This window comes from Cherax quadricarinatus, unplaced genomic scaffold, assembly GCF_038502225.1.
Source record: "Cherax quadricarinatus isolate ZL_2023a unplaced genomic scaffold, ASM3850222v1 Contig32, whole genome shotgun sequence".
In the NCBI taxonomy this organism is placed as follows: Eukaryota; Metazoa; Arthropoda; class Malacostraca; order Decapoda; family Parastacidae; genus Cherax; species Cherax quadricarinatus.
Window position 1 is genome coordinate 252,501 of NW_027195058.1, and position 12,500 is coordinate 265,000.

At 42.7% G+C, this 12,500-nt stretch overlaps 1 protein-coding gene across 3 annotated transcripts in view; it reads left to right on the top strand.

Moving 5' to 3' along the window:
- LOC128693421 (serine/threonine-protein phosphatase 4 regulatory subunit 4) overlaps positions 1 to 12,500 on the top strand; it is a 157,068-nt gene that overhangs the window by 58,040 nt on the left and 86,528 nt on the right. For all 3 annotated transcript variants that reach the window (XM_070079871.1, XM_070079873.1, XM_070079872.1), the window contains exon 2: positions 1,038 to 1,954. In XM_070079871.1, the coding sequence (XP_069935972.1) occupies positions 1,899 to 1,954 (56 nt within the window). In that variant the 5' untranslated portion in view covers positions 1,038 to 1,898. The remainder of the gene's footprint in view (positions 1 to 1,037; positions 1,955 to 12,500) is intronic.

Consider the following 12,500-nt stretch of genomic DNA (forward strand, 5'->3'; position numbering starts at 1 on the left):
AGGATTTTCATTAGGCTAAAACTAGGGTCAGAGTTTCTTTAAGGCTTGGAATAAATTTATGTGAAGCACATAGCCCATATGGGTCATTAATTTCAAGAGTGTGTGAGACTCGATCCTCTCTCTGCTAAACAACAGACACATTTACGTGTCTTCACCTTACAAGGGTGATACCAATATTTTCATGTGATGTTACATACTGTATTAAGGCGCTTGTACTCACCTAATTGTACTCACCTAATTGTGGTTGCAGGGGTCGATTCACAGCTCCTGGCCCCGCCTCTTCACTGATCGCTACTGGGTCCTCCCTCTCCCTGCTCCATGAGCTTTATCATACCTCGTCTTAAAACTATGTATAGTTCCTGCCCCCACTACATCGCTTGCCAGACTATTCCACTTCCTAACAACTCTGTGGCTCTGAGTTGTGTGTGTCGGCAAACTTACTCTCAGATGAACGAAATACCAGCAGACGTGCAAGCAGACGTGGTCACTGGCTCCAGACAGCAGAGTGCTAGATTCTGCCAGCAGACGTGGTCACTAGCTGCAGACATGAGAGTGCTGGTTAAGGCAGACACTCAGACTTGCTGAAGCCTGAGACAAACTTAACATTTTGTCTCTGTTAATAACAAGAAGATCAGGACGGAGAGACAGTCCAACATCTGAGATACACATGACCCAGACTAAATAAATATGTTAAGAGTTAAGCAAATGTTTGAAGGCAAAGGTTTGTGTGTGTGTGTGTGTGTGTGTGTGTGTGTGTGTGTGTGTGTGTGTGTGTGTGTGTGTGTGTGTGTGTGTGTGTGTGTGTGTGTGTGTGTGTGTGATAGAGAGAGAGAGAGAGAGAGAGAGAGAGATCATTATAAATTTAATGTACGGCATGTACAACGAAACTATATATATTTATATCCCCTCATGGATCAAACCTGAATGCCTGCACAGGCGTTATATAACCCCTACATGTTTAGCGCTCCCACGTGAATAACATAATAATAATAATACTGTAATGTATAACTTAATACAATTCTGGTGTTTTATTTCAGATTATATTTATACAGAGGAAGTAAGGCAATGCAAACTGAACAACAATTATTTTGAGGACGTAATGGAACACAAGAACTACAGTTGTTATTAAGAATGTAATTGAGCACAAGAACAACAGATGTTTTCAACCATGTATTGGAACAACAGGAATATGGAATGTTTTTTTTCCTCATGTGGTAGACTAATGTTTTTGTTGTGATGATGGCAACAGTGTTGCAGGAGAGAGCCGAGGCACGAGGGACTTCAGTTTGTGCAGTAAGAAACGTGCCGATAAGTTATACTGCAAGAACTCTAACTTAAATTGTGTGTGGCAGAAACTTTCGGTGTTGCAGTGAAGAGTAATGCGGAACTTGAACCGTTTTTGTGAACTTTGTTATGCAGTGAAGACTAGTGGTGGGACCTTTAGTGCTGTGAAACCAAGACTAGCATGGGATCTTAGTGCTGTGAAACCCAGATTAGTGGTGGGATCTTAGTGCTGTGAAACCAAGAGCATTACATTTATGTTATGGTTTCTATCACAAAAAAAAAAAAATCAGTTAAGGTTTAGAAGAAGGAAAAACAATGAAATAGATAACTAGAGTTAACATTAAACAGTTGAGGACGCCACGCTGGTGCCGAGTAGTGCTTATTATTGCGATTTCCAGGGATGTGAGGCAAGTCATTCCCCGGCCTTTAAGAAGATACCTGAGCGTGTGTGTGTGTGTGAGACTGTGGCTGCCACATCCTGGAAGATGAGGTGACCACGAGACATACTCCTTCCTTCAAACACCACCTTTAACACCACCACCACCACCACTACCTTTATCACCACCAGTACTCCCTCGTCCAGAACCACCTCCTTCACCACCACCACCACCACTATGAAGAGTCCTCCACTAGAAGGAGGTGAAGGACCCTGCGAAATTCTGCAAGATGCGTGAGTATTTCTGTGACTTTTGCCTCTTTTGTAGTTCATAGAGAGAGAGAGAGAGAGAGAGAGAGAGAGAGAGAGAGAGAGAGAGAGAGAGAGAGAGAGAGAGAGAATATATATATATATATATATATATATATATATATATATATATATATATATATATATATATATATATATATATATGAAAGCTTGCAGTCCACATCGAAGCTACATACTTGATGCAAGGATAGTATAGCAAAAGGCTCTTTTCTTGTCCTTCACTTCTGATACACTACCGGCGTGTAACGGGGAAGGATAGGGGTAAAGGTTGTTGTCACGATACATTAGAGAACCAGCCATGGACACTGTATAGGAAAACATGGATGGAAGGTATGGACTACAACTACCACAAGTGTATTACTAATACTACTACTACTGCTTCACTACCAGCTGTATGTACCGCTCTTACTGCTACTACAACCACTACTGCTACTACAACCACTACTGCTACAACCACTACTGCTACTACAACCACTACTGCTACTACAACCACTACTGCTACAACCACTACTGCTACTACAACCACTACTGCTACTACAACCACTACTGCTACTACAACCACTACTGCTACTACACTTCTACTACTAATACTACTACTTTACTACTACTTTACTACTACTAATACTACTACTGCTACTACTATTGATACTACTACTAATACTACTACTTCTACTACTAACACTTCTACTAATACTACTACTTTTGCTACTACTATTACTATAATACTACTACTACTACTATTACTTCTGCTGCTGCTACTACTAGCACTACCACTCTTGCTGTCACTATGTGCTGTACACCGGCTGGATCATGGTCATGCGGTCATCGTGTGTAGAATCCTACACATGAGAAGTGTATTCAGCGGGTTCTTAAAAAAAACTGGATATTTTTGCTGGTAACAACTTGAGGAGGAAGAATGTTCCAAAGTTCTGTAATTCTGTACAAAAAGCCTTCATGCACATTTGTGTTACACTGCCTGCCACGGCGTTACATACCGCTGTGTTGTCACGGAGTATCATGCTGCTGAATCAGTGTCTTCAAGATCTAGATGAGGTCATCTCGTAGTCTCTTGTTTTCCTAGAACAAGTTGAGTATTATAAGGTTTTCTTCGTATGGTTTGTTCCTTAATGAGCGTGGGCATTTTGTTGCCCTTTCTGGAGAGAGAGAGAGAGAGAGAGAGACTATAAAGAGCTTAAAACCAGTGGATTAAGGTGTATGAGTTTGGTTAGGTGAAAGATGGGGTAGGTAGGGGGAGTGGTGTGAGGTGCCAGGCAGGGGTAATGGTGTGGGGTGTTAGGTGCCAGGTAGGGGGAATGGTATGGGGTGTTAGGTGCCAGATAGGGGGAATTGAGAGCGGGGAAGTGGAGTGCCATAGTAATGATAGTAGTAGTGTGGATGGTGGTTGGCACCGTGCCTGCCTCGTGGCACTAAGCACTTACCCTCTGCTGCCACACATTCTCTGCCTACCAGGCGTGTGTATTGTGTACTGTGTCCTGTGTTCTTTGTTTTGTGTACTGTGTCTTGTGTACTGTGTCTTGTGTACTGTCTCCTCAGTTGTCCCTGGCATCTCTGCTGGCACTGTATCATCGCCTCCGCGAAATGCTTTCAAACCGCGCCTCACCCTCTAGGCTGGTTAGGTGCTTCGATACCGGCGAGGTGCTCTTGATTCAGGGAGTTTGATTCTGCCTCCTCTGCCTTCGATCCAACCTGATTGCTTACCATGGCCCAGGAGCTATATGACAAATTTAGGTTTAGCGCTTTCGCCCGTTTAACTAAACAAAAATCAAAATAAACCAGGCCTCCTGGAATGTATTATGTCACACAAGAATGAAAGAACACTGCAGTAGGCCTACTGGCCCTTGCTAGGCAAGTCCATCTCACACATTCACGTACCTGTCCAATTTACTTTTAAATGTAACCAAGGTTCTCGCTCCATTGACTCTTATTGGAAGTTTGTGAGAGTGACCTGTCATCAACAGCAACAGCCTGGTTGAATAAGCAGTCAGTTAACAGGTCTAGTCCCAACCTGGCAGCCAGGTGTGGAAAAACTTGAGAAACCAGGTATATTACAGGTCAGGTGTTCGTGACCTGTCTGGTGCTAGTCTGGTCAACCAGCCTGTTGCTGCTGTTGGCCCTCTAACCCACATATCCATCACAGCTTGGTTGATCTAGCACCTATTGAAGATACTTGTCCAGCTTCCTCTTGAAGACTTCTACACTTGTATACCTGTGCCATCTTTCCAGGGTGCAAGATGATTGTTAGCCTCAAAGAGCACTGCCATACCTACTCTTGAAGCTGTGTATGAAGTTTGCTTCACTTGTTTACCTCGTTATCTGTCTGCTTCCACTTATTTACAATGAAGGCATGTTTCTCATCACTTAATCTGATCTCCCATCCTGTATTTGATCTCCTCCTATTCTTCTAGCTGATCTGTTCCCATCCCTATATCTCGTTACAAAACATGTCATTATTCATTATCCATTATGGTAATGGTGTTATGTATGGTGTATGTCTTGATCACATCCCCCAACACCTAGAGTCTTGTAGAGCAACATTCAGCTGCTTCAGTCTTGTCTTGTAGTTGACACTAACTGCTGCTTACTTACCACATGTTGCTATGGTGTGTGGTGTATTGTGTATGGTGTGTGATGTGTATAGGGTGTGAGGGGTAGTAGTAACACGTGGTCTCCACTAATACAGTCACTACCATCACCATGCTATATATTTATACTCTCACTTTCACCTTGATCCTAGCGTCTTCAACACATGTTACGCCTCTACTCACCTATGTGTGGCTGCAGGGGTCGAGTCTCAGCTCCCGGCCCTGTCTCTTACCGCTTGCTGGCTTTACTCCATAGCCTCTTGAGTCCTGTCACGCCCATTCTCTTGTTTACCTGCGAGCTGTTTTAAAGGTTCTTCTAATCCCCTCCAGTTCAACCAGGTTGTTTGTGCTAGCGGCCCGCAGGCCGTCACAACCCTGCTTGTACGCTGTCGGTCCCACTGCCTTTGCTGTGTTCAGTTTCTTTAGTATCTTCACTTGCTTGGTTGTTTATATTTTTTCCAGTATGGGTTAATCTGTAACTATTTTGTTACATGGTACTGTTTCGTGTGTGTGTACTCACCTGGCAGTCTTCAAGCTGGCACTGGACAAGCACCTAAAGTCAGTTCCTGATCAGCCGGGCTGTGGCTCGTACGTTGGTTTGCGTGCAGCCAGCAGCAACAGCCTGGTTGATCAGGCGCTGATCCACCAGGAGGCCTGGTCACAGACCGGGCCGCGGGGGCGTTGACCCCCGAAACTCTCTCCAGGTAAACTCCAGGTAATTGTGGTTGCAGGGGTCGAGACTCAGCTCCTGGCCCCGCCTCTTCACTGATCACTACTAGGTCCTCTCTCTCTCTCTGCTTCCTGAGCTGTATCATACCTCTTCTTAAAACTATGTATGGTTCCTGCCTCCACTACTTCCCTTGCTAGGCTATTCCACTTCCTGACAACTCTATGACTGAAGAAATACTTCCTAACGTCCCTGTGACTCGTCTGAGTCTTCAGCTTCCAGTTGTGACCCCTTGTCCCTGTGTCCCCTCTCTGGAACATCCTATCTCTGTCCACCTTGTCTATTCCCCGCAGTATCTTGTATGTCGTTATCATGTCTCCCCTGACCCTTCTGTCCTCCAGTGTCGTCAGTCCGATTTCCCTCAACCTTTCCTCGTGTGTGTATGTGTGTGTGTGTGTGTGTGTGTGTGTGTGTGTGTGTGTGTGTGTGTGTGTGTGTGTATGTGTGTGTGTGTGTGTGTGTGTGTTTGTACCACTAGTTTCATTCTCTCTTCCCTTGAACTTGGCATTTCACCTTTCTCCTAGATCACGTAGGAAGGTCATAGGTGTTGTGGTGGTAGTCGTGGTGGTGCTAGTTGTTGTGGTGGTAGTCGTGGTGGTGCTAGTTGTTGTGGTGGTGGTGATTGTTGGACGGGGTTGGTTATTTTGGTGACAATACAGGTGATATTTGTGTAGGGCATTGTGGTTATTGTGATGATAATAGTGACAGTGGATGTGGGGTCTGCAGTGATTGTTGTTAGTGGTAGAGGCTGCAGTGGTTGTTATAATGTTAGTGGTTGTGAAGGCTGCAATGGTTGTTATAATGTTAGTGGTTGTGAAGGCTGTAGTGGTTGTTATAATGTTAGTGGTTGTGAAGGCTGCAGTGGTTGTTATAATGTCAGTGGTTGTGAAGGCTGCAGTGGTTGTTATAATGTTAGTGGTTGTGAAGGCTGCAGTGGTTGTTATAATGTCAGTGGTTGTGAAGGCTGCAGTGGTTGTTATAATGTCAGTGGTTGTGAAGGCTGCAGTGGTTGTTATAATGTTAGTGGTTGTGAAGGTTGCAGTGGTTGTTATAATGTTAGTGGTTGTGAAGGCTGTAGTGGTTGTTATAATGTTTGTGGTTGTGAAGGCTGCAGTGGTTGTTATAATGTTAGTGGTTGTGAAGGCTGTAGTGGTTGTTATAATGTTAGTGGTTGTGAAGGCTGTAGTGGTTGTTATAATGTTAGTGGTTGTGAAGGCTGCAGTGGTTGTTATAATGTTAGTGGTTGTGAAGGCTGTAGTGGTTGTTATAATGTTAGTGGTTGTGAAGGCTGCAGTGGTTGTTATAATGTTAGTGGTTGTGAAGGTTGCAGTGGTTGTTATAATGTTAGTGGTTGTGAAGGCTGCAGTGGTTGTTATAATGTTAGTGGTTGTGAAGGCTGCAGTGGTTGTTATAATGTTAGTGGTTGTGAAGGCTGTAGTGGTTGTTATAATGTTAGTGGTTGTGAAGGCTGCAGTGGTTGTTATAATGTTAGTGGTTGTGAAGGTTGCAGTGGTTGTGAAGGCTGCAGTGGTTGTTATAATGTTAGTGGTTGTGAAGGCTGCAGTGGTTGTTATAATGTTAGTGGTTGTGAAGGCTGTAGTGGTTGTTATAATGTTAGTGGTTGTGAAGGCTGTAGTGGTTGTTATAATGTTAGTGGTTGTGAAGGCTGTAGTGGTTGTTATAATGTTAGTGGTTGTGAAGGCTGTAGTGGTTGTTATAATGTTAGTGGTTGTGAAGGCTGCAGTGGTTGTTATAATGTTAGTGGTTGTTATAATGTTAGTGGTTGTGAAGGCTGTAGTGGTTGTTATAATGTTAGTGGTTGTGAAGGCTGCAGTGGTTGTTATAATGTTAGTGGTTGTGAAGGCTGTAGTGGTTGTTATAATGTTAGTGGTTGTGAAGGCTGTAGTGGTTGTTATAATGTTAGTGGTTGTGAAGGCTGCAGTGGTTGTTATAATGTTAGTGGTTGTGAAGGTTGCAGTGGTTGTGAAGGCTGCAGTGGTTGTTATAATGTTAGTGGTTGTGAAGGCTGCAGTGGTTGTTATAATGTTAGTGGTTGTGAAGGCTGTAGTGGTTGTTATAATGTTAGTGGTTGTGAAGGCTGTAGTGGTTGTTATAATGTTAGTGGTTGTGAAGGCTGTAGTGGTTGTTATAATGTTAGTGGTTGTGAAGGCTGTAGTGGTTGTTATAATGTTAGTGGTTGTGAAGGCTGCAGTGGTTGTTATAATGTTAGTGGTTGTTATAATGTTAGTGGTTGTGAAGGCTGTAGTGGTTGTTATAATGTTAGTGGTTGTGAAGGCTGCAGTGGTTGTTATAATGTTAGTGGTTGTGAAGGCTGTAGTGGTTGTTATAATGTTAGTGGTTGTGAAGGCTGTAGTGGTTGTTATAATGTTAGTGGTTGTGAAGGCTGCAGTGGTTGTTATAATGTTAGTGGTTGTTATAATGTTAGTGGTTGTGAAGGCTGTAGTGGTTGTTATAATGTTAGTGGTTGTGAAGGCTGCAGTGGTTGTTATAATGTTAGTGGTTGTGAAGGCTGTAGTGGTTGTTATAATGTTAGTGGTTGTTATAATGTTAGTGGTTGTGAAGGCTGTAGTGGTTGTTATAATGTTAGTGGTTGTGAAGGCTGCAGTGGTTGTTATAATGTTAGTGGTTGTGAAGGCTGTAGTGGTTGTTATAATGTTAGTGGTTGTTATAATGTTAGTGGTTGTGAAGGCTGCAGTGGTTGTTATAATGTTAGTGGTTGTGAAGGCTGTAGTGGTTGTTATAATGTTAGTGGTTGTGAAGGCTGCAGTGGTTGTTATAATGTTAGTGGTTGTGAAGGCTGTAGTGGTTGTTATAATGTTAGTGGTTGTGAAGGCTGTAATGGTTGTTATAATGTTAGTGGTTGTGAAGGCTGCAGTGGTTGTTATAATGTTAGTGGTTGTGAAGGCTGTAGTGGTTGTTATAATGTTAGTGGTTGTTATAATGTTAGTGGTTGTGAAGGCTGCAGTGGTTGTTATAATGTTAGTGGTTGTGAAGGCTGTAGTGGTTGTTATAATGTTAGTGGTTGTTATAATGTTAGTGGTTGTGAAGGCTGCAGTGGTTGTTATAATGTTAGTGGTTGTGAAGGCTGTAGTGGTTGTTATAATGTTAGTGGTTGTTATAATGTTAGTGGTTGTGAAGGCTGCAGTGGTTGTTATAATGTTAGTGGTTGTGAAGGCTGTAGTGGTTGTTATAATGTTAGTGGTTGTGAAGGCTGTAGTGGTTGTTATAATGTTAGTGGTTGTGAAGGCTGCAGTGGTTGTTATAATGTTAGTGGTTGTGAAGGCTGTAGTGGTTATAATGTTAGTGGTTGTGAAGGCTGTAGTGGTTGTTATAATGTTAGTGGTTGTGAAGGCTGCAGTGGTTGTTATAATGTTAGTGGTTGTTATAATGTTAGTGGTTGTGAAGGCTGCAATGGTTGTTATAATGTTAGTGGTTGTGAAGGCTGTAGTGGTTGTTATAATGTTAGTGGTTGTGAAGGCTGTAGTGGTTGTTATAATGTTAGTGGTTGTTATAATGTTAGTGGTTGTGAAGGCTGTAGTGGTTGTTATAATGTTAGTGGTTGTGAAGGCTGCAGTGGTTGTTATAATATTCTGCCTTCTCATTTTTAAATTGCTTTAATAACGTGAAGAGTAAAATTAGACACATGTGCAACATCTGGGTATCTTTATTGTAGACGTTTCGCCATCCAGTGGCTTTATCAATACAAATTTAAGGACATAATTGGAGGACAGAACTATATACAAAATGTGTCTTAATTTTCATCTTGTCGGTATTGTATACCATTGATGTGCTGCTTTAAACACACAAACTGCACCACAATTAAGCTTATCTAATATCTCGATTTTCTTCATAATTCCAAGACTTGACCTTTTTTTTTTTTACTTTGTCTTACCACTTCCTGCATTAATAACACTATAGCGTTCGGTCCTTGAAATAATGGAGGGTATGACTGGCACTCTCCAAGACCTTTTATACTCCTGTAACTTTTACCGTAACTTTCGTAGGGTTTATTATTTTTTTTGAAAGTGAGCCCGAACAGTCGTTATTCCTACTTATAAGTGATTGTGAGCGATTAGGAAGGACTCTCTCCCAAATCTAGAACTACACTGCTTCATATCTCAATTCCTCACTCTCCTTGCGAAGAACTTAGAACTCTGGCTACTTGATGACGTGTAGACTACGGTGTTCTTCAACTCCAAGGTTGAGGGACTGAGTACCTCATCTTTTGTATATAGTTCTACTATATTTCAGTTATGTCCTTGAATCTGTATTGATAAAGCCACTGGATGGCGAAACGTCTACAATAAAGATACCCAGATTTGCAAATCTGTCTAATTTTCATAAGGTGGGTTCAAAGGTTTCGTTTCACCAGAGCTGGAGTTACTATTATTTGGAAATTAGCATTCTTCAGTATGGTCTATCCAGCAGGCATAAGAAATGGTATTTCTGAAGTTATCTTTATCACTGGGCAAAATTATCTAGACTATTACTTCAGAAGTATATTACTACGGATCCAGGAAAAAAGTCAGAGGTAACAAGTAACAAAAAGTCACAAATTAACTTAAAATGTGACTATTTTCAGTGACTTTTTTCCTAGCCAAAATTGACTTATTGTCTGTGATTTTTTTTCCGGACACCACTACTTCTAATCAACACTAAGTAAATTCAACTCACTGGAGCTCTGAGTTGGGAGAAAAGTGAGGGTTTGCAGGAGGTGTGTTGGCATTGGTGAAGGTCAGAGTCAAGGGTCATGCAAGATTAGCGACCTTCGTGCCACTACAGGTCCAGGGGGAAGGAGACGGCACACGCATGCGCACGCACACACACACACACACACACACACACACACACACACACACACACACACACACACACACACACACACACACACACACACACACACACACACAAGCCACCTGACTGCATTGCGATTATGTAAGTAATTCATAGAGGGGTATAGCCCAGGTGTGAGTTGCTTCAGTCCTCCTGCAAGAAAATCTTTTTAAAAAACGTTAGTCGCTGCATATGGTCATCAGTTTCGTTAGACGAGTTTCAGTGAGAAATAAAAATAACTTGATAAGTGAGGCGGACGTAACTACTGAACCTTCAGTAAAATACTTGTAAGATATTGTCACTGCCAGGCTGCTAGAATACCCCGCGATACTGGTCAGAGACATGTCACAGGCATCACCCTGCTGAGGTCTCCTAGCTCGGGTAACATAAGAACATTATAGTGGAGAAACACTGTAGGAGGTCTACTGGCCTCTGCCTGGCAGATCCTTCTCAAATCCAAGCCTCTCACTCGTATATTTCACTAGCCTAACAGATGTCGCTGATTCATGTGTGTACACACTGTATGATGGATGATCACGGGGAAGCAGCTACAGCGTTGCTCACAAAATGTGACTCTGGTGTTGGTACCTGTAGTCAGTCCAGGAGTCATCGCAGCACCGGTCCACCAGCACACTGGGGGATACACTCATTTTGGGCAAATAAAAAAAATAAAAAAGAGATCCCATAAAGAGGACGTAAGAGTCACAAAATAAATAAAGGTTCAGAGACTTGGTGTGGGTGCGGTGATGATGACTTTCACGTACCTGTGTAAATACTGGGTACAGTAGTCAACCAGAGTGACTTAGATGTACCTGTGTAAATACTGAGTACAGTAGTCAACCAGAGTGACTTTGATGTACCTGTGTAAATACTGAGTACAATAGTCAACCAGAGTGACTTAGATGTACCTTTGTAAATACTGGGTACAGTAGTCAACCAGAGTGACTTAGATGTACCTGTGTAAATACTGAGTAGTCAACCAGAGTGGCTTAGATGTACCTGTGTAAATACTGAGTACAGTAGTCAACCAGAGTGACTTAGATGTACCTTTGTAAATACTGAGTACAGTAGTCAACCAGAGTGACTTAGATGTACCTGTGTAAATACTGAGTACAGTAGTCAACCAGAGTGACTTAGATGTACCTGTGTAAATACTGGGTACAGTAGTCAACCAGAGTGACTTAGATGTACCTTTGTAAATACTGAGTACAGTAGTCAACCAGAGTGACTTAGATGTACCTGTGTAAATACTGAGTACAGTAGTCAACCAGAGTGACTTAGATGTACCTGTGTAAATACTGGGTACAGTAGTCAACCAGAGTGACTTAGATGTACCTGTGTAAATACTGGGTACAGTAGTCAACCACAGTGACTTAGATGTACCTGTGTAAATACTGGGTACAGTAGTCAACCACAGTGACTTAGATGTACCTTTGTAAATACTGGGTACAGTAGTCAACCACAGTGACTTAGATGTACCTTTGTAAATACTGGGTACAGTAGTCAACCAGAGTGACTTAGATGTACCTTTGTAAATACTGGGTACAGTAATCAACCAGAGTGACTTAGATGTACCTTTGTAAATACTGGGTACAGTAGTCAACCACAGTGACTTAGATGTACCTTTGTAAATACTGGGTACAGTAATCAACCAGAGTGACTTAGATGTACTTGTGTAAATACTGGGTACAGAGTAAACCAGAGTGATTTAGATGTACCTGTGTAAATACTGGGTACAGAGTCAACCAGAGTGATTTAGATGTACCTGTGTAAATACTGGGTACAGTAGTCAACCAGGATGACTTAGATGTACCTGTGTAAATACTGAGTACAGTAGTCAGTCAGGGTGACCTTGATTTGCCGGTACTCTCCCGGCCCGGGCCTTTTCCAAGTGGTGACCCGGCCTGGGCTCCCTTTCTCGAGAGTATCTCAGACTAATGTCTGCCATGGGAGGAGGTACAAGTACCCCGTCATCGTTGGGACTAACTGTCCCCAGGCCTAGCCACATTCCCCGCCCTCACGGGGCTCGTAGGGAGAAGCTAGGCCTCTGGTCTGCCATCCCCGCCTCGAGGGGGGCTAATGGGACTGGCAATCTTGTGAGCTGCAAGCAGTGGCTCAGGCACCTACCCAGCCCTAGAAGAGCTGGGCATGGTGTCGATAGGGTGACCTAGAGGTACCTGTGTAAATATTGGGTATAGTAGTCAGGCAGGATTGGGTATAGTAGTCAGCCAGGATGACTTATACGTACCTATGTAAATACTGGTATATAGTAAGGTCTGGATGGCTTTCACGGGAAATGAACAAAAAAGCAGTTGAAGTACTTTTA